This window comes from Monodelphis domestica, chromosome 3, assembly GCF_027887165.1.
Source record: "Monodelphis domestica isolate mMonDom1 chromosome 3, mMonDom1.pri, whole genome shotgun sequence".
Lineage (NCBI taxonomy): Eukaryota > Metazoa > Chordata > Mammalia > Didelphimorphia > Didelphidae > Monodelphis > Monodelphis domestica.
In genome coordinates, this window is record NC_077229.1 from 419,085,800 (window position 1) to 419,110,060 (window position 24,261).

The following is a 24,261-nucleotide window of genomic DNA, read 5'->3' on the forward strand; positions in this document are numbered from 1 at the left end:
AACATATCTCCAAATGATGACCTACACAAAAGAAATGATATGAGGAATATCATTCAGGAAATCTATGATTGGAGAAGAGGATGGGCTTGTTATGTAGCAGGAACAAAGGATAATAAGATAGAAATCTCAACTGTGGCAGTGCTGCCCCCAAATTTTAAAAGACTTAAAGACTTCCAATATGTTGAATAGATTCTCTCAAGGATGGACAAGAAACAAAAAGTATGAGAAGTCATGAATGGGTTATGGATTATAGAGAGAAGAAATAATCACACTGAGATAACAAATCCACTTAAGTAGAATAGTTTGTAATTTAACAAATGTTTCTTGAGACCTGCCATTTTCAAGATTAGGCATTTAGAGGCTACGAAGATAAATAAGTTTCCTGTCCCTTGGAACTTGCAGTATGTAAAGAGTTATATCCCTCTCTATAATATAAGTTAAAACTTAGATGATTTATATATTTTATTATATTTACATTGCTCTGATAAATAATTGCTCTAAGGAGTTGCTACTCAATGTATTTTTATGGACTATTTATATGTGTTCAGTTGTAGACCTTCTGGAAGATTCAGAAAAAGACATAGTCCCTCCTCAAATGGGTTATGTTTTTTTTTGTTGTTATTTTTTTTAAACCCTTACCTTCTGTCTTAGAATAAATACTGTGTATTCCTTCCAAGGCAGAAGAAGAGTAACAGCTAGGAAATGGGGTTTAAGTGACTTTTCCAGGGTCACATAACTAAGAAGTGTCAGAGGTCAGATTTGAACCCAGGATCTCTGATCCTGGCTTTTAGTTCACTGAGTTTAGTTCACCTAGCTGCCCCTGGCTTATGGTTTAATGGAAAACTTATATGAAGCAACCATTTTAAATACATGCGGATTTATACTACATATATAATTAAGTGCTAAGTGTCTCACTATTGTTGAGAGAAGAGGGAGATCATTGAAGATTGGAATAGTTATGAAGTGTTTGTTGAATAAATTAAATTCAAACCCACCTGCTGATATTTTGCATGTGTGTATGTACATTTTATGTAACCAATTAAGATAATTTTATGGAAGAAGGATTTAAATGAGTGTTAGTAGGCTGGATGGGCAGTCAAAATCACTTAGTTGAACAATGCTATAAGCATTCATTATGAAAGAATGTTCATCCTAATAAAATATTTTTCCAAAGTTTTCATCTTTCAGAAGTGTTTTAGGGTTCATTAATCTTTTTATTATATGATGTAAATTGGTCTCCTAATAGAGACCAGTCCATTGAGGTTTCATAGCCTAGTTCCTTGGAATTAAATCAGTTGTCCATAAGATAACAAAAAAAAAGATACCCCAATGTTTAGAGATTCTTAATTTTAAGAAACTTTTTTCCCTAAAATTTCATACTTAGCACAATGTCTAGCACATAATGACAGATAAATGCTTCCTTCTTTCCTTCCTTCCTTCCCTCCTTCCTCCCTCCCTCCCTCCCTTCCTTCCTTCCTTCCTGTTCCTTCCTCCCTTCCTTCCTTCCCTCCTTTCTCCCTCCCTCCCTCCCTCCCTCCCTCCCTTCCTTCCTTCCTTCCTGTTCCTTCCTCCCTTCCTCCCTTCCTTCCTTCCCTCCTTCCTCCCTCCCTCCCTCCCTCCCTTCCTTCCTTCCTTCCTGTTCCTTCCTCCCTTCCTCCCTTCCTTCCTTCCCTCCTTCCCTCCCTCCCTCCCTCTCTTCCTATTCCTTCCTCCCTCCCTCCCTCCCTCCCTCCCTCCCTCCCTTCCTTCCTCCCTTCCTCCCTTCCTTCCTTCCCTCCTTCCTCCCTCCCTCCCTCCCTCCCTTCCTTCCTTCCTTCCTGTTTCTTCCTCCCTTCCTTCCTTCCCTCCTTCCTTCCTCCCTCCCTCCCTCCCTCCCTTCCTCCCTCCCTCCCTCCCTCCCTTCCTTCCTTCCTCCCTCCCTCCCTCCCTTCCTTCCTCCCTTCCTTCCTCCCTCCCTCCCTTCCTCCCTCCCTCTCTTCCTTCCTTCCTTCCTTCCTTCCTTCCTTCCTTCCTTCCTTCCTTCCTTCCTTCCTTCCTTCCTTCCTTCCTTCCTTCCTTCCTTCCTTCCTTCCTTCCTTCCTTCCTTCCTTCCTTCCTTCCTTCCTTCCTTCCTTCCTTCCTCCCTTCCTTCCTTCCTCCCTCCCTCCCTCCCTCCCTCCCTCCCTCCCTCCCTCCCTCCCTCCCTCCCTCCCTCCCTCCCTTCCTTCCTTCCTTCCTTCCTTCCTTCCTTCCTTCCTTCCTTCCTTCCTTCCTTCCTTCCTTCCTTCCTTCCTTCCTTCCTTCCTTCCTCCCTTCCTTCCTTCCTCCCTAAGCCTAAGATTTGGAGTTGATTTGGAATGTGTTCAAAATCCTGCCTCTGCTCTTCTGAGCACAATTGTGACTTTGGGCAAACTACTTAAGACCACTTTGGACTCCAGTTTCCTCATCTATTCGGGTTTGGGATTACCATTTCACACACAGCCCAGGACCCACATCACCAAGCACCTAGTAGACATCTCAAACTGAGCGTTTCACAGGCAGCACAAATGCAGCATCCCCAAAACAGAACTCAGTGTCTTTCCTCCCAAACCCACTTTCCCCCCTTATTTCCCCATGACTATAGAGTACAACTCCCCTTCCATTTACCCAGTGTCCGTTCTGTTGTGGGCCTCTTCCATATCATCCTTTTGCCATGGTGTTTTTATGCTAGGTAGCCGGTGCTTATTCTCTTCCATCTTTTGACAGCGGAGACAGGGTTGGAAATAGGCCCACAGGGTTTGGGAAGCAGAGCTGGAGCCTGGAATTGTCCTAATGCCCTTTGTGTTCCTGTTAGGAATAACAATGGGGAGATGTTCCAAGTTGGCCTATTCATGGTATGTGCTGTATTCTCAGAATTTTATTTTCAATTTGACTGGGATTTGGTGCGCCAATTTATTGTTAGGTACTAGTCAGATGTATGTAAAGTATTTTTTTCATTGTTAAATGTACCTATGCCTTCCCAATGAGCTGTCTTTAAAAATAAAATGTTCTGGGGCAGTGAGGTAAATAGAGCACCAGGTTGGGAGTTGGAAGGATCTGGCCTTGGACATTTCCTAGCTGTGTGACCCAGGCCAATTTAATTCTGATTGCCTAGCCCTTGCTGTTCGTCTATCTTATAGTTGTTACTGAGGCAGAAGCTAAGGTTTAAAAATAAAATAAAATGCCTTGAGACAAATTTGGAGACCTGTAGAATAAGATGAAGACCATTGTTAATAAGACGCTCCTGCCTGGAGACTATGGGCAAGCTGTTTTACACCATGTGGGCCCTTTACATTAACTGTAAGGTCACCTTACCCTTGGTAACGATTGGGAGGAGATAGTATTGGTACTGGCATCGTGTATCATTGTAATCTTTTGTGTATCTTGTTATAGAATATCTGGGCAAAGCCAGAGGAAGGTAATCTGGGTGTTACTACGGATACCCATGCTGCATGCGCAGGATGATGAAAAGTAGGAAGGATGTCAGGGCCGCCAGTAATTAAATGCTATTAAAATGTTTAGTCTATACAAGGAATGATGAACTGGATGATTTCTTTAAGAACTGGAAAGACCTACATGAACTGATACGGAATCAAATGAGCAGAACCAGGAGAACACTGAACACAGGAAACTGAAACATCGTGGGATGGCCACATGTTTGCTGCTAACAGCGATGCGATGGCCCAGGACAATCCTGAGGCACCGAGGAGAAAAAATGCTATCCACACCTAGAGAAGGAACTGTGGGAGTAGGACTGTAGATGAAAACGTAGAATTGATCCCTTTTTTATTTGGGTATATAATTTGTGATTTTGGTCTTACAAGAGTACTCTCTTACAAAAATGAATAATATGGAAAACAGGCTTTGAGTGATAATACATGGATAACCCATTTGAATTGCTTGTCAATTCCGGGAGTGGGGAGGGAAGAGGGGAAGGAGAAGACACGAATCATGGAACCTTGGAAAACTTATGTGTACATTTGCCACTGGAATAAACTAAAGAAAAAAATGCTTAGCCTATGGTATAGGTAAAATATTCAGGACTCATAGGCCCATCACTTTTTCCTCATCTGTAAAATTAAGAAGTTGGATAAGCACTAAATGGCTTCTGGGGTCTGGATTTCTGACCATTGATCATGTAATACCTTCATGATGATCTTTATTCTTTATCGTCTTAGATGTGTATAAGTGAAATCAACTGACTGGGTCTTCAGTACACTTAAGAATTATATATATATATATATATATATATATATATATATTCTATTGCTGCAATTCTTGTAACATTCAGCAAGCATATTAAGGCAATTTCTTAGGTTAATGTGAGAAGTTTGCCCAGGCATTTACGACCCTTGCTGACAGGATTGGTTAAGACCTACCACCCAGAGTTCCGTCTGCTGACTGATTAGCATGGCTCTGGTAATGATATTTTTATAGGCTCAGCATGAGCAACATCAACACATGGGTAAACCTCAGAGTTTGAAAGAACCAATTAGTTGTTGCCACAGCCTCCTGAAGAACTGTTAAAAAGCTGAGCTCCACACAAGCCTGATGAAATCATCCAGTCAGCAGTCCTTGGCCTGCCACCCCAGCTGCCTATTGGACATTGCAGACTGGTAATAGGCATCTCGAATTCACTACTTCTAAAAAAGAACTCATATAATCCCCTACACCTACCTCACCCTTTTCCAAACTTCTTATTTGTTAAGGGTACCATAATCCTTCCTGTCACCTAGTCTTGGTAATAATCATTCTTTTTTTTTTTAAACCCTTACCTTCCATCTTAGAATCAATACTAAGTATTGGTTCCAAGGCAAAAGAATGGTAAGGGTTAAGCAATAGATGAGAAGTGACTTGCCCAGGATCACACAGCTAGGAAGTGTCTGAGGTCTCATCTCCAGGCCTGGTTCTCTATCCATTGAGCCATCTACCTGCCCCCTTGTAATAATCATTCTTGAGTCCTCACTCTCCCTCACCCCAGACATTTTGCAATTTCTCCCTCTACAGCATCTCTCACATCCATACCCTTGTTTACATTCACATAGCTACCACATCACTTTAGGCCCCTATCACCTGGACTATTGCAATCTATTCTAATTATCTTCCTGTCCCAACTTTCTTCCCCCTTGAAATCTCTCCTCCACACATCTGCCAATGGGATTTTCCCAAGTCTTGTCTGATCTTGTCACTTTTTTAACTCAGTAAACTCCAGTGGCTCTCAGTCATTTCTAGGATCAAATATAAACCCCTCTGTTTGCCAATCGAAGCTTTTCACAACCCAGGCTTGGTACACTTGCCCTGCTTTGTAATATATGATCTCCTTTCCCACATGCCTTCTTTCTGTTCCTGCTCCACAACCCTCCTGTTTCCTGTCTTCAGCTGCCTTTGCACTGACTGTGTTCCCTGTGCCCCGTCTCTGGCTGCCCTAGAATCCCTGGTTTTGTTCTCTTCTCAGTTCAGGGGCCACCTAGGGCTTTTCCTGTCCCCCAGCCCAACTGCTATTACCACATTTCTCCCCCAAACTGGCTTGTCTCAATTTTGTATAGACTTTTTATGATGGAAAGAAGGAACAGAACGGGCTAGTATGAAAACAGCCTTTGACTCATGCAGAAATGGATTTACTTGATTCAGTCCCAGAGAGCGTTATAGACAATCTCTGCCTGCTTCCAAACTAACCAGGTGCCATACTACCTTTATATTTTATGTTTGAGTCCCCTTTCCTAGGAACTGTGTGTGTAAGGAGAAAGCATGCCTCTGGAGGGGGCACAATGTTTTATGGCAACCTTCTGTACTTAGTAAATTCCCTTTTAAAAAGCCAGTTGATGGGGGCAGCTGGGTAGCTCAGTGGATGGAGAGTCAGGCCTAGAGAGGGGAGGTCCTGGGTTCAATCTGGACTCAGACACTTCCCTGCTGTGTGACCCTGGGCAAGTCACTTGACCCCCATTGCCTAGCCCTTATCACTCTTCTGCCTTGGGACCAATACACAGTATTGATTCCAAGATGGAAGGTAAGGGTTTAAAAAAGAAAATAAAAAAAAATAAAAAGCTAGTTGATGCTGACTGGCTAACTGACACTTGGGAGAGCCACAGGTTCAGGAGGCTTGATAGAAGGCTGACAGACACTAGCAACCATACCTTTTGGGGACCCCAGCCTATAGTGTATTACAGTGCGCACACACACGGTATATTCACTTGCTCATCATCTTTGTGGCTTCATCTTTTTCTATCCATAAACCCCTTTAATAGGAATAATAGGAATTGTCCCCCCATTCCATGCTACACCGTCATTTCATGCCCTGGCCACAAAAATGGCTAGAAGTGACTCTGCTTTTCCTGTCCATAGCTCATCTTTGTGGTCACAGTGATTTTCTAAGATCATGTGGAAAGTACACTAGTTGTTTTAATTTACTTTCTTTTCTGTTCCTGGTAAATGGTTTGGGGATCACAAGGTAAGTACAGTTGCTCATTTCAGCATCAGAACTCCAATAAGTGCTGGCAAATGGAGACCAAAAACATTTATGATGGCTAAGACTCATGACCGAACTAAGGAAGTAACCCTTTTGGGGTTAATAATGAAACATATAAATATATATTTATGAATTAAGCGTTGTTTGAAGCAACTTTATTTTTATTATTGATTGTGTCACTCATTTGAACACCTTTTGTGCCAGATGTGATGGTACTTTATACTATAAAGTAATAAAACTATCATATGGTATAAAGTAGTAAATATATAAAGTAGTATGTGTATATATATATATACACACAATATATATATACTACATGTAGAATATAGTAGTATATAAAGTAATAAATGTAGAAAGTATATACAAAAATTTAGTACAAAAAATAGTAAAATTAGTTCCTACGTAACTTACAGACAGGCTATAAAATTAGTCCATTCCAAAAGAAGAGAGTTGGAAGGAAGCAGGGGAGCTGAATGGAAAGAGCCCTAAATTTGGAGTCAGAGGATCTGTGATCCAGTTCCATCTATGCAATTTACAAGCTATGTCGCTGGGACATTTCCTCTCTCTGGACCTCAGTTCCATTTTTAAGATGAGGGGATTAGTCTAGATGAAAGGGTTCTTAACCTTTTTTGTATCATTTATCCCTTTGGAAATCTAGTGAAGCCTAATTGGCTCCATTTCAGAATAATGCGTTTAAATGCACAAATAAAATAGAGAGGATTACAAACAAAATGAATGATTGGACCATTATATAGAAATATAATTATGATCATATTATAAAGCTTAATTTACAAGCCTCCTGAAATCCATCCTGGGATCCTTTGAGATCTGAGGATTCCAGTTTAAACCCCCTTGGTCCCTTTCAATTGTAAATTTATAAACTAAATGTAGTTGTGTATTAATATTATGAATAAAAATTCCAAATGCACAGTGCCATTTAACTATTATTTAAGTCAATCAAAGGAATTGGCTATTTAAAAGTTTTACTTTTATGGCATTTATTATAATATTTTTGAACATTCCAGAAACTTAGCCAGTCTACCCACTTCTGAGGAGGCAGAGGTTTTGTTGTTCAGTTGTGTCTAACTCTTTGTGACCCCATTTAGAGTTTTCTTGGCAAAAATACTGGAGTGGTTTGCCACTTCCTGCTCCAGCTCATTCTACAGATGAAGAAACTGAAGTCAACAGGGTTAAGTGACTTGCCCAGGGTCACATAGTAAATGTCTGGGTAAGGATTTGAACTCAGGAAGTTGAGCCTTCAGATCCAGCACTCTATTCATTGAGCCACCTAGCTGAGGACTTAGGTTCAAATCCCAGCTCTGCCTCTTGTAATACTCCTATGATTAACAAATCATGGAGCTTGTTTGTTATCAGTTTCTTCATCAATGAAAAAAAGGGAATTGAACTAGAAAACCTCTGAGGTTTTGTCCAAATAATCCCTAAGAATCCTAAATAATTTCCTGGAATATTCCCTTACAGTTTCATAGAGATTAAAGTCCTAAGAGAATACAAGAAGCAGACACAGAGGTGTCCCTGTCAGGGCTTATTTCTGATAACACAGTTATGTGTTTATTGATACTTCTCGGGCTTTTACACAGTCCTGATAATAGTTGTTTTTTTTTTTTCATGAACTGCTTACAATAAAAGCCCAATTAGCTTTTCAGCAAGAAGTTCAAACACAAGTAAATTGTGTTTCTAATTTAAGTCATCATACCTTAAGTTTACAATCGAAAAGGCAGCTTGAAGAAAGAAATCAGAATGGAAAGCAACTTTATGCTCCCCTTGAGACGCAAACTGCTTTTTCCCTCTTAAATCATGCTGTTTGGTTTTGACAGGTTATGTTTACCTTCTAGTACTTATTGCTATAAAAAGAATATGTTGTGTCTCATCTCCATCCCATCTAAATTTCCCTCTTTGTTTACAGGGTGAGATGAGGGCAGAAGCTCGCCGAAAAAATATTCTCATTTTGATTTTGCATTATTTAACGCAGGAAGGGTATGTTATATTACAAATATTTCTAATATCTAAATATTTCTATACTTATTTGTTCTCTCCTTTTCTCACTTTCCTCTTCCTTCATTTAGATAATTATTTTTCCCTATTATATCCCTCATAAACATTTTAAAAGGCCTACCCATACCATAGATAGACTGTTCATTTTCCTTTCCCCACCAAATTTGTCTGTAATTAGCACACAACTAGAGAACTTAGCAAATCTGGCTTCTAGTCCCATTACCATTCTTGTACCTTTACTCTAGCTCATCTCACTATGTGACTTTGAACAATGTAACTCTATCTGAAGCTATTTTCCCATTCTGTAAAGTTGTAATGTTTTTTTAAATTCACATCATCTATCCTACACATCACCCTGTGACTCATATTTACTCCACTGACTTCATTTTATAATTTAACTGAGCAAAACTTTTTTGATGTACAGGGCACAGTAGTATGGCCACTATGAGAGAGACAGAGAGACAAAAGATATATGCTGCCCTCTGGAAACTTGGAAAAAATTATTATATCAAATTTCTCTGATATAGGTCTCGGTTCTAAATATATAGAGACTGAGTCACATTTGTAAGAGTATGAGTCATTTCCCATTTGATAGTCATAGCATATGAAGTCAGGTTTTAGAAGAAGAAATCAAAGCTATCTATAGTTATATGGAAAAATGCTCTAAACCACGATTGGTTAGAGAAATACAAGTTAAAACAACTTTAAGGTACAATCTCACACCTAGCAGATTGGTTAATAGAAGAGGAAAGTAAGATGACAAATGTTGGAGGTGATGTAGAAAAATAGGGACACGAATCCACTGTTTCCAGTAGAGTTGTGAACTGAGCCCTCCTTTCTGAAGAGCAATTTAGAACTATGCCCAAAGGGCTATTATCAAATTGCATACCCTTTGACACAACAATACCACTGCTAGGTTAGTATGCCAAAGAGATCAAAGAAAAAGGAAAAAAGACATACATATAAAAATATTTATAGCGGCTCTTTTTGTAGTGTCAAAGAACTGGAAATTGAAGAGATGCCCATCAATTGGGGAATAGCTGAACAAATTGTAGTATGTGATGGTGAAAGAATACTATTGTGGGATAAGAAATGGTGAGCAGGATGCTTTCAGGATGCTTTAATGTAAATCCTGGTAAGATTTTCATTAACTGATACAAAGTGAAATGAGCAAAACTAGGAGAACATTGTACATAGTAACAGCAAACCTGAACAATGTTCAACTGTGAATGACAGCTATTCTCAGCAATACAACAATCCAAAACAATTCTGAAAGTCTTATGATGGGAGAATGTGATCCAACTCTAGAGAAAGAACTGATTATACATGAAAGTAAATTGAAGTCCATTAAACATTTTTAAAAATTATTCTTGGGGATTTGGGGGTCTGTGTTCTTTTGGGATGCTGCTGAGAGGGAAATGTTTTGTATGATTGCATATGTATAATCTATACCCAAATTGCTTACCTTTTCAAGAAGAGAGGAGAGAGAGGGAGAGAATTTGGAACTCACAATTAAGAAAAAAAGAATGTTAAAAATAAAATAAAATAAAAATGAAAAAAAATATGCCACCCTTAAAAAATGTATACCCTATTAGGGGAGATAAGGCATCTACTCAAATAATTATAACGTAGAATAGAGTATAAGTGTGTGTCAGAAACCATCAGAGGGCTATGAGACATCTGAGGAGGAAGAGATCACTTCCAGCTGGTGAGTAGGCTTTAAGAGAGGGCATTGAAGATGGACCTTGAAGGATGGCTGGAATTTCAGGAGATGGAGAGGCAGGGTGGGAAAGAGAAAGATGTACATTTTGCTCACAGGGAAAATTGTGAGCAAACTAAATGTAATTCAATTCTTTGAATCAGGGTGAATTAAAAAATATACTAAGCAGTCCAATGTTACTAGACTAAAGGGGACAAAGCACTGGATCTGGAGTCAGGAAGACTCATCTTCCTGGGTTTAAATCTGGCCGCAGACACTTACTAGCGGCATGACTCTGCCCAAGTCAGTTAACCCTGTTTGTTACAGTTTTCTCATCTGTAAAATGAGCTGGAGAAGGGCATGGCAAACCACTCCAGTATCTCTGCCAAGAAAACCCAAATGGGATCATGAGGAGCCAGACATGACCAAAATGACTGAACAACAAAGAGCACATATAAGGAAGTAATTTTAAATTAGTTTGGAGCAAAATCAAGGACAGTCTTGAGAGCCATCATTTTAGCATATATGTATGTGCGTTTCATAAAGCACATAGAAGAGACTAAAGTTAAGAAGACTAGAGGGGACGGCGTGTGAAGGGCTTTATTATATGACGTATGCATGATCCTGGAGGTACTATGGAGACATTGAGTAGAGACGTGACATGGTGAGACATGAGCTTTGGGAAGAGACCTGAGGCAGAGGGAGCAACCAGAGAGCGATGGCCATGGTTCAGTAGTGAGGTGACGAGAGCCTGGTCACTGTTTGAGCAGAGAGAAATGGCTACATGTGAGAAGAAAGAAACAAGATGTGTCAGCAAATTAGATCTGTGGAGTAAGTGTAAGAGAAGAGTCTGAGTCCTTTGGGGTTTTCTTGGTAGAGATACTGGAGTGGTTTACCCTCTCCTTCTCTAGCTCATTTTACAGATGAGGAAATGGAGGCAAATGGGATGAAGTGACTTGCCCAGGGTCACACAGCTAGTAACTGTCTGAAACTAGATTTGACCTCAAGAAGAGTCTTCCTGACTCCAAGCTCAGAACTCTACCCACTTCACCACCTAGCTGCCCCATGTAACCAGAATAGGTGAAAATTTAAATAAAGGTAATAAGTAGTCTATGAAATACATGCCAAATGAATGATATAAGATACCACTACGGTGCTGTGGGAGTTTAGAGGAGGTAGAAAAATGACTGTGGTTTGGCATGGTAAGGAAGACTTCTGGGAGAAGGTAGGTTTGGGGTGGGACCTTTAAATTTTCTTCTATGCTGAAATCTTAGCAACCTCTAATAGAGTATTCTGAGGAATACTGTATTACAACAGTAATATTAATACTATCTCTCATTTATATACTTCTTTAAGGTTTACAAAGTGCTTTTTATTTTAATATTTATTTTAAAATCTAAAATAAATTCAATTAATCAATAATTTAATTAAATTAAAATGTAAAATTAAAAATTAAATTTAAATTTAAAAACTTTAAATTTTAAACCCATATCTTCCAACTTTTATTCTAAGGCAGACGAACAGTAAGGGCTAGGCAATTGGTAGTTAAGTGGGTTGCCCAGGGTCACACAACTAGGAAGTATCTGAGATCATATTTGAACCCAGAACCTCCCATCTCTAGGCCTGGCTCTGTCCACTGAGTCTCTTTATCCAAAGAAGGTAAGTAATTTTCTGGACTAATTTTTTAGTGTTTGTGTTCCCTAGGCACTCAGTCTGACATATAATTTAGGTATCTGTCTATTAAGCCCCTACTGAATGCCCAGAACGAATTTGCCATGTGATATGGCAGACACAAAATAAATCACAGATAGAGACCATGCCTGTGAACTTTTTTTCAGAAATCTAGAACAGTTCAATTCCCAGATTGTAAGCAGTTGGCAAGCATAGAAGAAGTGGACAGTCTGTCCTAGTCACGGGGCTAAGCAGTGGAGATACAACGGAAGACAAAAATAGCAATTCTTACTTTTTGGCTCCACTGAGGTTGAAGAAACCATTTTCAAAAGGCCTGGGTGGGGCAGAAAAAAGCCCCAAACCCAGATCCTCTCCACTCTCTGCAGTTACCCTTTTTACCACTAGAGGATAGTCTTACATAGTTAGTATGACAAAAGGCTGGGTTCCTGGGGACTTTTTATCCAAAGGCCAGGAGGAAACTGACAAGTGAGCAGGATCATGGAGGGGAAAAATGGAAATATAGTGTTTGTAGGTAGGCAGGATGAAAAAATCATCGAGAAAATTAAAGCAGAAAAATAAGGTGGAGGAATAAAGAAGTCACTAGGAGGCTTTGTAACCAAATACTAAATTATTTTGTTAGGAATTTAGAAAAGAGATGGTCATTGTGTGCAGGAGTTGTCAGAGAAGGATTCAGGGGGGCTTGGACTGTGCCTTTGAAGGATGAAAATGTATAAAATCACATTTCTCTTCCTTGAGCAAAAAGTCATCAGCTAGCTAGAAATTCAAGTTTTACAACAGTGCTGGGGAAAATTTTTCTTTGGTTGAGTTCAGGAACCACAGAGTTTGAACTGGAAGGGACCTTATCGATCTTCCAGTCTAAGCTCTCACGTTTACAGATGAGGAAACTGAGGCTAAAAGGTTCAATGCGACTCACAGTCATGCCTTTAGCAAGTGGCAGAACCAGGACATGAGTCCGGGTCTTCTTGCATTCAAGCTCCGTGTTCTTTTTCCTATGTGCAGCTTCCTCCTTTGAAGGAATTTTGAGATGATTTATTGTTGAACTGGAATCCAATAAATCAATATCCTTCATTCTATTCTTTTTTTTTTTTAATCCTTATCTTCTGTCTTAATATCAATGATAAGGACCAGGCAATGGGGGTTAAGTGACTTGCCTGGAGTCATATAGCTAGGAAGTGTCTGAGCTCATATTTGAACCCAGGACTTCCCATCTCTGTGCCTAGCTCTCAATCTACTGAGCCACTTATGTCCTTCATGTAACCTTGAGAAAGTCAACAAAATTTTATACTTCAGTTTCTCCATTTGTGAGACAATGATAATAACTGGTATTGCTTCAGGGAGTCACTAGACCTTTGACTTCCAAGAATATTCAACTCAAATTCAGGTGATTATCAATGGACCTCCAGGACACTCCCTTTTTTCCTTCAATAACTTCTGGGGCTAGCTCACAGTCTCCCCTCTTCACCTTCTTCCCTCACAGAAGGGGACTTCAACATGTATATTGATACTTCATCAAGCCCTTTACCCTTACAATTCCCCCACTCAGCCATCTTGCATAGCCCATTCCTCCATCCTACCTCAGCTGTGCACAGAGATGGTCATAACCCTTGACCTTCCCATCACCAACAAATGGACCCCTCACTTCTGTGTTCATGAACTCGAAAATTCCCTTATTTGATCATAATCTGTGCTCTTCCCCTTTTCCCTGTGCCTTCCAAACCCTGGTCTTCCCCCTCACCCTGATCTCTGGTCCCTGGACACTTTTCTTCCTTCCCCTTCTTGACTCCTTGGTGACCCAGTCCAACACTCCACTGCCCTCTTCTCCCAAATCTCTTGCCCTATTGTTGATCTTGCCCTGCCAAACCTCAACCTTGGATTATTTCCACATACTAGTGTTCTGAGAAAATCATAAAACTGCTGATTTATGATATGTATTCCCAACTGGGCTCTTGCTGAGGCAAGGCAATCCTTTTACCTTTCTCTATTTAATTCACTATCCTACTCATCACAACAACTTTTCTAAATCTCTTTCTCCCTCCCTAGACCTTCCACGATTCTCCTCTCTTAACCAAAGCTCTGCTGAGAAATCTCTTTTACATTTCATTGAAAAAATTGAGGCCATTCACAGAGAGTCCCTTCTTCTCTCCTCAGCATCCCACATCATCCAGATGCCTTCTGTCACAATCTCCTTCTCCCCTTTTTCCAAGTGAAGAGGTGGCCAAGATCAACCCCTCTCCAAGCACAAATGATCCCATTCCACCCACTTTTCTCCAGCAGATTGCCTCCATGATCATCTCTACTCTCATAGTTGACTTTGATCTCTCACCATCCATCGATTGCTTCCCCCCTGCCAGAAACCATACTCATGTCTCCCTTATCCTCAAAAAACTTCTCTTGATCCATTCATCCTCAGTAGCTATTGTCCAGTAGCTTTTTCTTCCCCCTTATACTCTTACCTTCTGTCTTAAAATCGAAACTAAGTATTGGTTTCAAGGTAGAAGAGAGGCAACTGAAGTTAAGTGACTTACCCGGGGTCACACAGCTAGGAAGTGTCTGGGCCCAGATTTGAACCCAAGACTTCTTGTCTCTATGCCTGACTCTCAATCCACTGGGCCACCCCCTCCAGTATCTTTCCTTCTCTTGGCTAGACTCCTTGAGAAGACCATTTATAATTGATGATGCCTCCAACTTCTTTTCCTCTCATCACCATTGAACAGAAACTGTTTTCTCCAGAGTTACCAAGGGTCATCTCTTGAAGTCAGCTCTAATGACGTTTGTTCAGCCCTCATCCTTTTTTGCCCTCTCTGCAGCCTCTGGCACTGTTGATCTCCTTGATCCTCTCAATAGATTTGTTTCACCTCTCCCTCCTGGTTTTGCTCCTCTCTTTCCTTTGTTGTGTTTTTGTCTAGGCCATGCCCAGTAATGTCCCCCCGGTGCGAGCTTGAGCCCTCTTCATTTGTCCCTCTCCACCATTTCTCCTGGTGATCTCCTCAGCTCCTGTGGGTGAAATCTTCACTTCCTTCCTCACCATCAGACTCACATCACTAACTGCTCTCCGCACAGCTCAAGCTGTACAGTCCATGGAAAACTGAAACTCAACGTGTCCAAAAGGAACTCGTTATCTTTCCCAACCAAGCTTCCTCCCCTTCCGATTTCTCTGTTAGAGTTGAGTGACTCCTAGTCACTCAGGTTCATGACCTGATTTTTTTGAATCCTCACTTTCTCCCTGTCCCAAAAGCCAGGCTATTTCCAAACCTATTGATTTTATATTGGCCATATCTGTGCTGGCCTCATCCCTCACCACCTCTCCCATCCCAATTCATCCCCTACCCGGCTGTCAAACTAATCTTCCTAAAGGGCACCTTGCCTCTCTATTCAACAAAGACCAGCGGTCTCCTATGACCGTCAGATTCCAATCCAAAATCCTCATTTTGGCATTGAAAACCCTTTGCAACCTGGCCGCTTTCTACCTTTCCCCTCTTTTTTCACTTTATACTCTACCATTTCCTCTGAACGAGGGACAAAGGCCTCCTTGCTGTTCCTGGCACATTTCTGATGGTACATTTGAATTCCCTCCCCTCTGCCCCCCGTTTCTGGAAGCTCTTTCTCATCTCTCATCTCCTGGCTTCCCTGGCCTCCTTCAAATCCCAACTAAAGTCTCTCCTACAGTGAGGTCTTTCCTAAATCCCCCTTAATGCTAGTGCCAACCCTCTGTTGATTATGCCCAATTTTCCTCATATTTAGCTTGTTGGTACACAGTTGTTACCTATTATCTCCCCACTGAGTTGTGAGCGCTTTGAGGGCAGGGACTATCTTTTTCCTTTGTTTTTTGGGGTAATTAATTCCCAGTGCTAAGAACATTCCTTTGCCACATAGTAGGTATTTAATAAACCCTTACTGACTGGTTTTAGAAAGCTTCTAAAAAGTTAATTACTTGGGCAAAATAAAAGTAGGGCCATTTGCAGTTTTAAAAATGATTGCATTTTTATGTAGCAGCCTTAATGAACCTTGTAAGACAATAATGCACTTCCAAAGGGCAGTGAAGTAGACCTGCTTGATAGGGCGTGGTAAGAGACGAAGCTTCTCTCTTCTCCCATATCTTCCAGGTGCAAAGCACATATATGGAAAGGAACTTTAAAGGCATTTAGACCTCAGAAACTTGACGAGAAATAATTTTTTATTTGTAGTGCTATTTAGTATAGACAGATTGAATAGTTTTTCTGTAGAGAATCTGCAATGAAGATTCTAAATACTGGTTGTTATATAAAAGTTTTTATTATAGAAAGTTGTGTGATTGACTTAAAATAAACATACATCTGCCACAACTTGAAATAATGTCTAAATAAGTATTGTTTCTGTCAAAACAGTCACTGGGGCGGGGCAGCTGGGTGGCTCAGTGGATTGAGAGCCAAGCATAGAAACAGAAGGTCCTGGGTTCAAATCTGGCCTCAGACACTTCCCAGCTGTGTGACCCTGGGCAAGTCACTTGACCCCCATTGCCTAGCCCTTACCACTCTTCTGCCTTGTAGCCAAGACACAGTATTGACTCCAAGACGGAAGGTAAGGGTTTAAAAAAAACAAAACAGTCACTAGGGAAAGCTCTACATTTATTCCTACCATTGTCCAAAGATTTTGGAATTGCTTTCAGTTGTGGTCTTTTTGAGGAAACCCAACGAATACAAATTTTTGTCATTCTTTTGCTTTTTTGGAAACAGCCACTCATCCTTTAATAGCCAAGGCTGTTGGGGAAGCAAGGTGGCTCGGTGGATAGAGTCAGGCTTAAAGATGGGTTCAAATCTGGCCTCAGACACTTCCTAGCTTTGTGGCCCCCAGCAAGTCACTTAATCCCAATTGCCTAGCCCTTACCTCTCTTTTACTTTGCAAATGATATTTAGAATCCATTCCAAGATAGGGGGTAAGGATTTAAAGAAAAAAAAACCAACCTGTTGAATAAAGTAGAGATATAGAACAGATCTTATCTCCAATTACCTTTTAGACATCTTGAACTAGATGTCCAGAAGACTTCTTAAACTCAACATATTCAAAACAGAACTCATCTTTCTTCTTAAACCCTTTGTTCCCCACCTCACCCTTCCAAATTTCCCCTGAAGAAGACACCAATTCTCCCAGTCCTCCAGATTGGCCCTTTGTTCTCTATCACCCCCACATCCAATTTGGGGAGTCACATTGCTTCAGTTTTGCCTTCATCGCATCTTTTGTATTTCCCTTCTCTCTGTCACTGCCACCACTGCCTCCACACATGCTCTCTGGCTGCCCCCATGCTTGGAATGCTTTTCCTCCTGTGTCTGGCTACTGACTTCCCTGCCTTCCTTTAAGTCCCAACTAAAATTCCATCTTGTACTGGAAGCTTTCTCCAACCTCTCTTAATTCTAGTGCCTCCCCTCTACTAATTATTTCCCGTCTTTTCTATCTATAATTTGTTAGTACATATTTTTTTGCCCATTGTCTCCCCTATTAGATGGGGAAGCTCTTGAGGGTAGGGACTGTCTTTTGCTCTTTTTTATATATCCCTAATTAGCGTTCTGCTTGGCACAGTCAATACTTAATAAATAAATAAGTGTTTATTGATTGACTGATAGATCTCTCTAGTTCTATTAGAAGGCTTATTAACTCCCTTAAAAATCATAGAAATCTGGACATTTGGTGAGGCTCATAGCTCATGTATAGATAATGAAATGCTTTTGAAAACATCAGTCTGAAAAAACCCCACCAATATAAAACATAGGATTGGAGGATGATGTCATTTTTTGGTCAATGACAAGTATCACTACAAAGTAATAAGATTTTTTTCTCACATAGCTTATAGATGAACTTGAAAAATTATTGCCAGATTTCTCAATTTGCTATTTGAGAAATGTTGTGTGCAATAGCAGCGTTGTTAACCATAAGTATTAGGCGGTACAGTGGATAGAACAACGGGCTTAGAGTCAGGAAGTCAGGAAGACCAGAATTCAAATCTAGCCCAAGATATTTACTTAGTTGTGTGATCTTGGGTGAGTCCCTTAACCTCTGCTTGTCTCAATTTTCTCATCTGTAAAATATCATAGCATTTTTCATCATAGCATTTATCTCACTTAGCTATCACAAGGATCAAATGAGATGCTTTAAAGATGATTAACACATGGCAAGGGCCATGTAGCTGTTAGCTATATAGTTTCTCAAGGAAATAGCATGCATTTGAATGCAGAAATTGTAGCCTATTTAAAAAGCAGTCATGGGGCAGCTGGGTTGCTCAGTGGATAGAGTCAGGCCTAGAGACAGGAGATCCTGGGTTCAAATATGACCTCAGACACTTCCCAGCTGTGTGACCCTGGGCAAGTCACTTACACCCATTGCCTAGCCCTTACTGCTCTTCTGCCTTGGAATCAATACATAGTATTGATTCTAAGATGGAAGCTAAGGGTTTTCTTTTTTAAGTCAATCCCTTCCTTTCATCATCATCATCATCATTTTAGGTACATCTTCTTAACCCCAGGTGCATTCTGTTCTGTTTAGTGTGGGCTTATTCCGTGTCTAGTGCTTCTCTTTGAGCCAGTGATGGCTGTTTCTTTCACGATTTTTCTTCCAGGTTGTGGCTAATGACTGATCTGCTTCTTTTGAAATTGCTAGATATATTGATGCTGCCAATGCTTTGGAACAAGAAACCAAACAAGGCTTACGGCGTTTTGAAGTTTGTGACAATGTTGATCTCGAAACTATTCTGATGGAATATGAGAGTTATTATTTTGTAAAATTCCAGAAATATCCTAAAATTATCAGGAAGGCAGTTGAAACTGGATCTGGTATGTGTCTCTATATAAGACTCTTAACTCCTGTTTTTAGGGTTTGGTTTGCATCTTAATTCCCAATTAAGATGATGCCCATTATACCACATTAGACAGCAAGGTGGGTCAGGCCTAGAGATATGAGATCTGTAAGATTAGAAATTAATATCCAAATACTCCAAGTATTTTATTTTATAAAGTTTATTAATAAATACTTGAAGTATAAGGAAAAGAATAACCTCAATAAAGAAAGAAAGCTCCCTGGGACCCCACATGTGACCACCAGAGCACAGAGCACCATCAAAAGAGAGAGAAAGGGCAGAATTACACTCACACCGTATTTACCAAGTGTGAGGATGCAACGTGGATGAAAAGAAAAGGATTCTCCAAGGGTTCAAGATTTCTAATTACACAGGTCCTGGGTTCAAATGTGACCTCAGACACTTTGTAGCTTGACCTGGTCATGTCACTTAACCCCCATTGTCCAGCCTTTACTACTCCTCTGCCTTGTAACCAAAATATAGTATTGATTCTAAGATGGAAGGTAAAGGTTTTTTAAAAAAAGATAACATTAGGAAGACCATGTGGCGCTGTTCTCCTTAATTTAAACTCCCAAATATAGTAATAATTCAGTGTAGTATGCTGGACTTTTTTGTGTGCCTCTGACTGGCACCTTTTATTTGGTCACTTTAGTACTGAAAAGGAGAATCTCAGTTTATCATAAGAAATCCTTAAGAGATCAAAAGGCGCTTTCCCTTCGTGGCCCTGTGCAGTGCAGAGAGCCCTGGACTCAAAGTCCAGACACCTGGGTTCTTTCTGTTCATGGTTCTGACACTAGCTGGGTGACCCAGGGAGAGTCACTTCAGTTGTCAGCCTCTGTTTTTGACCTGTCAAATGGAGACAACCACAGTCCAATACCTTCTTCATAAGGTTGCTATAAAGAAGGCTAAACATTAACGCGCTCTCTAAATGAGAGCTATTGTTCTTTCTTTCTATTACAGAAGGAAAGGCATGCTTTAGGAAGGGCTTATATGGCAAGAGATCTTTCCAGTTATAGAGAAAAACCTATTAGCTGCCTTAAAGTCGCAGGGAAATGGACATTGGTGAAGCTAATAGCTCATGTATAGATAATGAAATGCTCTCAAAAGCTATCAATTGAAATAATAATCAATATAATACATAGGTCCAGTATAGGTTAGCAATAAATAGAGGCTGGTTGAGGGAGTAGCTAAAGTCAGGACCCTGTGTTTTGCAGTAATAGAGTGACTCTTAAAAGCCCATAAGTGGAGGAAGTAATCATAAATCAAGGAAGATCATTGCCCTCTTTACAAGGGACTTGTAAAGCCACAGACTTGAACACTTAATTCAGGGACCAGAAAACTAAGAGGATTCTGAGCTCAGCACAGCTGAGCCTAAGTATCACAGAATCACAGAGTCACAGAATCTCGATGTTAGAAGGACCACTAGAGGTTCTTTCATTCTACCCCCGCCGCACAGAAATCAAAACATTTTTTTTCTGTCCAGAAATCAAAGAAAAAAACCATCATGAATCCCAATCGCTGGATGTTCAGGGAATACTTTAGGATGTGGGATTTTGGCCACTAGTTCCAGATTCGCAAATGGTACCCGTCAGTATGATTCTGTGATTTCTGACACTGGTAGTTTTGCTTCTTTTGAGGTAAAACTGCCCAGCATGATAAATGTCATGGCGTATCTGACGAGGTTCCTGTTTTGACATGGTGTCACATTGACATCAAATGACAACTTCAGAAATGTCAGTTCTAAAGCTGGTCCAGGACCCTCTCGGTCCAATGACCTTGGTACCTCTCACGCAGGGGGCTCCGAGGCTCAGCTTTCCTCATAGCAGGGGATCATCTATTTTCACAAATCACTGGCCAAGAATAACACGAGTCTAGGTTTCAGTACAGTTACCGTCACAGGCACTGAGTTTTTAAAAGGAGGCTCAGATGTCAGAATTACTTTCTTTTGTTTGGAATTTGGTCAAACTTTTTTTTTCTCTCTCAACATTTTCTTTCCAGCAGAAGAAAACAAGATGCCTCGAAATGGAAAGTTCAGAAGGTAAAGTGAATGGTAACTATTGCTGAATATCTCATTACAGCTGTCCTGGGGGCGTTATGGTTGGAGTAGATCATTCATTCCTATTCATCCAATGGGAGGTCCGATGACCCATCTAGGAACGGTCACTGACAGTAATCAGCCGTACATTGGCATACAAGCTCGACAGGCCATAGAATCCTCCCCCCAAACCTAATCGCATCCCATTCTAAGACCAGGAATCAGTCTGACCACAAGGGAACAGCACGGAGGTTTTTTGTCCAGTAATGTCTGTGTAAGTGCACGAAGCCATGAGATTTTGACCCACATGCTAGCTGGTGAGTAATGCAGTATTTAAGCACTCTAGCAGGAAGGGGCCTCCAGCCTGACAGCTGCTATGGTACAGCCAGCCAAGCTTCCCCAGAAGCTCCAGCCCTTGTTACACCTTTACACACACTATTACTAGGGTGAATCTGTCCATATTCCCTGCATTCCTTCTGACTTTCCCCTTCCCTTCCTTATTCTAGATTATCCCATCTCATGGCAAATTTGTAGTATCTTCTGTGAGTTCCTTCATGACATCCCTTTTCTTTTTTTTATTATAGATAAATGTGCTTAAAAAAAAAATAAGATCTGTCCTGTACTACCACCGTCTTTATCCTTCCTGCTCTGCATTATTCACCTCACTCATCCATCCCATTCCAATTTCCTTCATTAGATCGGAGTTTCTCCTCTGCCTTCCCCTATGGCTTGGGCAGATGAGAGTAAAAAAAGGAAAAGAATTCCGGAACCTCTACCCTAAAGAGATCATGTGGCTTTTGCTCATCAAGCTTGCATCTTTATAGAGACGAGTGTATTCATAATAGCTTCTCTACTTAGGGAAGTTTGAGTCTTCATTCTGCTATTAAAGGGTTTGAACTTCAAAGGAAGGATAAGTTTGAACACTTGGAGTGGCCTCGCAATTTTGCCAAAAGCAAATGAAAAGATTTTATTTGGTGATTTTGTCAGTGAGGTGGTTGGCGTAGTTTATTTTACTGATTGAGTTTCAGGAGTAAATATCCTAATTCTGTGACCTTATGAGTTACCTAGCTGGCCTCCCGGTGCCTACGAGGAGTTTAACAAGCCTATATGCGACACCCCCCTCACAGGGTTGCTTGTGGGAGCTAATAAAAATGATGGGAGAGCATGTGCTTGATAGGAAGTGCCATTGAAATGCTTCATGTTAATATGCCGCCTAAGGCTAGCGTAGTTTTGTGCCATTCTTTAGAAACAGTTTTATTGTTTTGACAAAAGTGTTATTCTTTTATTTATAGTTTCCATAAAACTAGTCTGACTATGGTAATAAATGGTAACTACTTGTGAGAGGAAACGGCGAGGGGGCATTTTAAAAAGCAGGGCTTTGGAACACATGCGAATTCTGATTATTTACAACCCAGATTCAGGCTCGAAACTTCCTCAGCATTTCTTACTCCGGCAAGAAGTTCTGTAATTGAGTGATGAGGCTTTTTAGAGTTTGTTGTTTCCCTGTAGTTGCAGAAGGCTGCTGGATGATTTGATAGCTTGGGAGTGCTTCTACTCCAGTTGGTGTGGGGATATGTAGATCAGTGAGATAAAGGCCAGAACACTAACCCTGGAGGCACTCTCACATGTATATGTGTATGCATACGTGCATTTTACATGTGTGCACACATACATGGGTACACGTGTATATATATGTATATATAAAATTTTGTGGTTGTAAAGTACTTTCTACACATGATTTCATTTGATCTTCACAACAGCCCTCTGAGGTAGGTAGTGCAAAGTACTCCATTTAAACAATCCCATTTAACAGATAAAAAAAATCCAGATTTGGAGAGGGAGAGGAACTTCCTCAAAGTCCTATCTGATAAATGGAAGCTCTGCCATATGAACTCCGCTTTTGACTGCCAGTCAATGATCCGGATGAACAATGTCAAAGCTGGGAAGAACAGTTAGGAGATTAATGAATTAGGTTTCCATTAAGCTTCTGTTCCTAAAGAGAATTATTTAAGAGCCTTATTTCTGTAGTAAGTAAATTAGTGGGTACACATAATTATAATACTTTCTCTTTTTCACATCAGGAAGAAGAGCCCAATAAACATTCATTTATAAAGGGTAGTCATCAAGACACGAAACTTTTCTTAAATAATTAATTGGTTAAGAAATTAATTAATTCTTAAATATCCCTTGAATTTATTTTTTTGTATTTCCTTTCTGAGCTAGTCTAAGCTTGTTTTTTAGCTAGAATATATGTATATATATATATATATTTGTATATTCTAGAATTCTAGATTATATATATATATTGTAATATATAAGGATTAATTTAAACATCCCTTGAATTTATTCTTTGGTCTTCCTTTCTGAGCTAGTGAGACAGAGACAGACAGAATAAATATTCTTTACATACATATATATTCTTTGTTCTTCTTTCTGAGCTAGTCCAATTTGAGCTTTAGCTAGAACATATGTATACATATCTACATCTACACACATAGAGAGAATATGTATTTGTATATGTGTGTGTGTGTTTTAACTGAATCTCAAACTTGGACTAGCTCAGAAAGGAAGAACAAAAGAATAAATTCAAGGGATGTTAAATGTATACTTAAATATGTATGTTTTTTATATGTATTCTTCCCCTCAACATTGGATCATAAAAATAAACTTCTTCAAAAGCCCCAGATTGCTTGTGCTTGGGTAAAATAACAGGAAAAGCACAGTTTGGGGACCTAGAGGCCTGGGTTCTAATTCTGCCCTTAACTTATTTGATGATCCTTAGCAGCTGCTTTATCTATGTTCTTATGCTTCAGTTTCTTTATTTGTCAAATGGATATAAAAATCAGCATCTCCTGTTAGTTTCCTAGGGATCTTGAAATGGGACAATAGCGTAAGTGACATTTTTTATGTCACCTATAGTCAGGTAATAAGCATTTATTTCTATGCACTGGAGCCCCTTAGAATGACAGAAATGAGGTCCCTCTTCAGGAGCTCTAATGGTGTCTCCTTATGCAAAGAGCTACTTACTTACTGAATATAGATGTGCATATCTCCAGAGTAGCGGGAAAGTAATCCTGGAAAGCAGATAATTGGCAGGAAGAGAGGGGAGGAGGCCAGGCAAGACTTCCTAGAGAAGGTGAGATTTGAATGGAGTTTTGGAGGAAGCCAGGAAGGATAGGGAGAAAGGAAAGCATTCCAGGTATGATGGTCAGCCAGGGAAAAGGCCATCGAGATTTTATATTATCAATAGCATTTATCAGGCACTTAACAAGCACCATGATATAGACTTTACCCTCAAGGAGACGACATGCACATCCTCACAAAGGCATCAAGAGGAGGCAGCTGGGTGGCACAGTAGATAGAGAGTCAGGCCTAGAAATGAGAGGTCCTGAGTTCAAATCAGGCCTCAGACACTTCCTAGCTATGGCCCTGGGCAAGTCACTTGACCCCATTGCCTATCCCTAAATGCTCCTCTGCCTCAGAACCAATACCCACAACAAAGGCATCACGAGGTATGTCGAATGCAAATTTTGTCA

General features: G+C 40.3%; 1 protein-coding gene across 6 annotated transcripts in view; it reads left to right on the forward strand.

Moving 5' to 3' along the window:
* Positions 1-24,261, forward strand: part of KATNAL2 (katanin catalytic subunit A1 like 2) — a 152,680-nt gene that overhangs the window by 44,790 nt on the left and 83,629 nt on the right. For 2 of the 6 annotated variants that reach the window (XM_007486637.2, XM_007486639.3), the window contains exons 2-4: positions 8,388-8,458; positions 18,495-18,667; positions 20,689-20,728. In XM_007486637.2, the coding sequence (XP_007486699.1) occupies positions 8,388-8,458; positions 18,495-18,667; positions 20,689-20,728 (284 nt within the window). Of the gene's footprint in view, positions 1-8,387; positions 8,459-18,494; positions 18,668-20,688; positions 20,729-24,261 lie in introns of those variants that run through there. The other 4 variants (XM_016431381.2, XM_016431382.2, XM_007486642.2 and 1 more) reach the window with 4 other exon arrangements.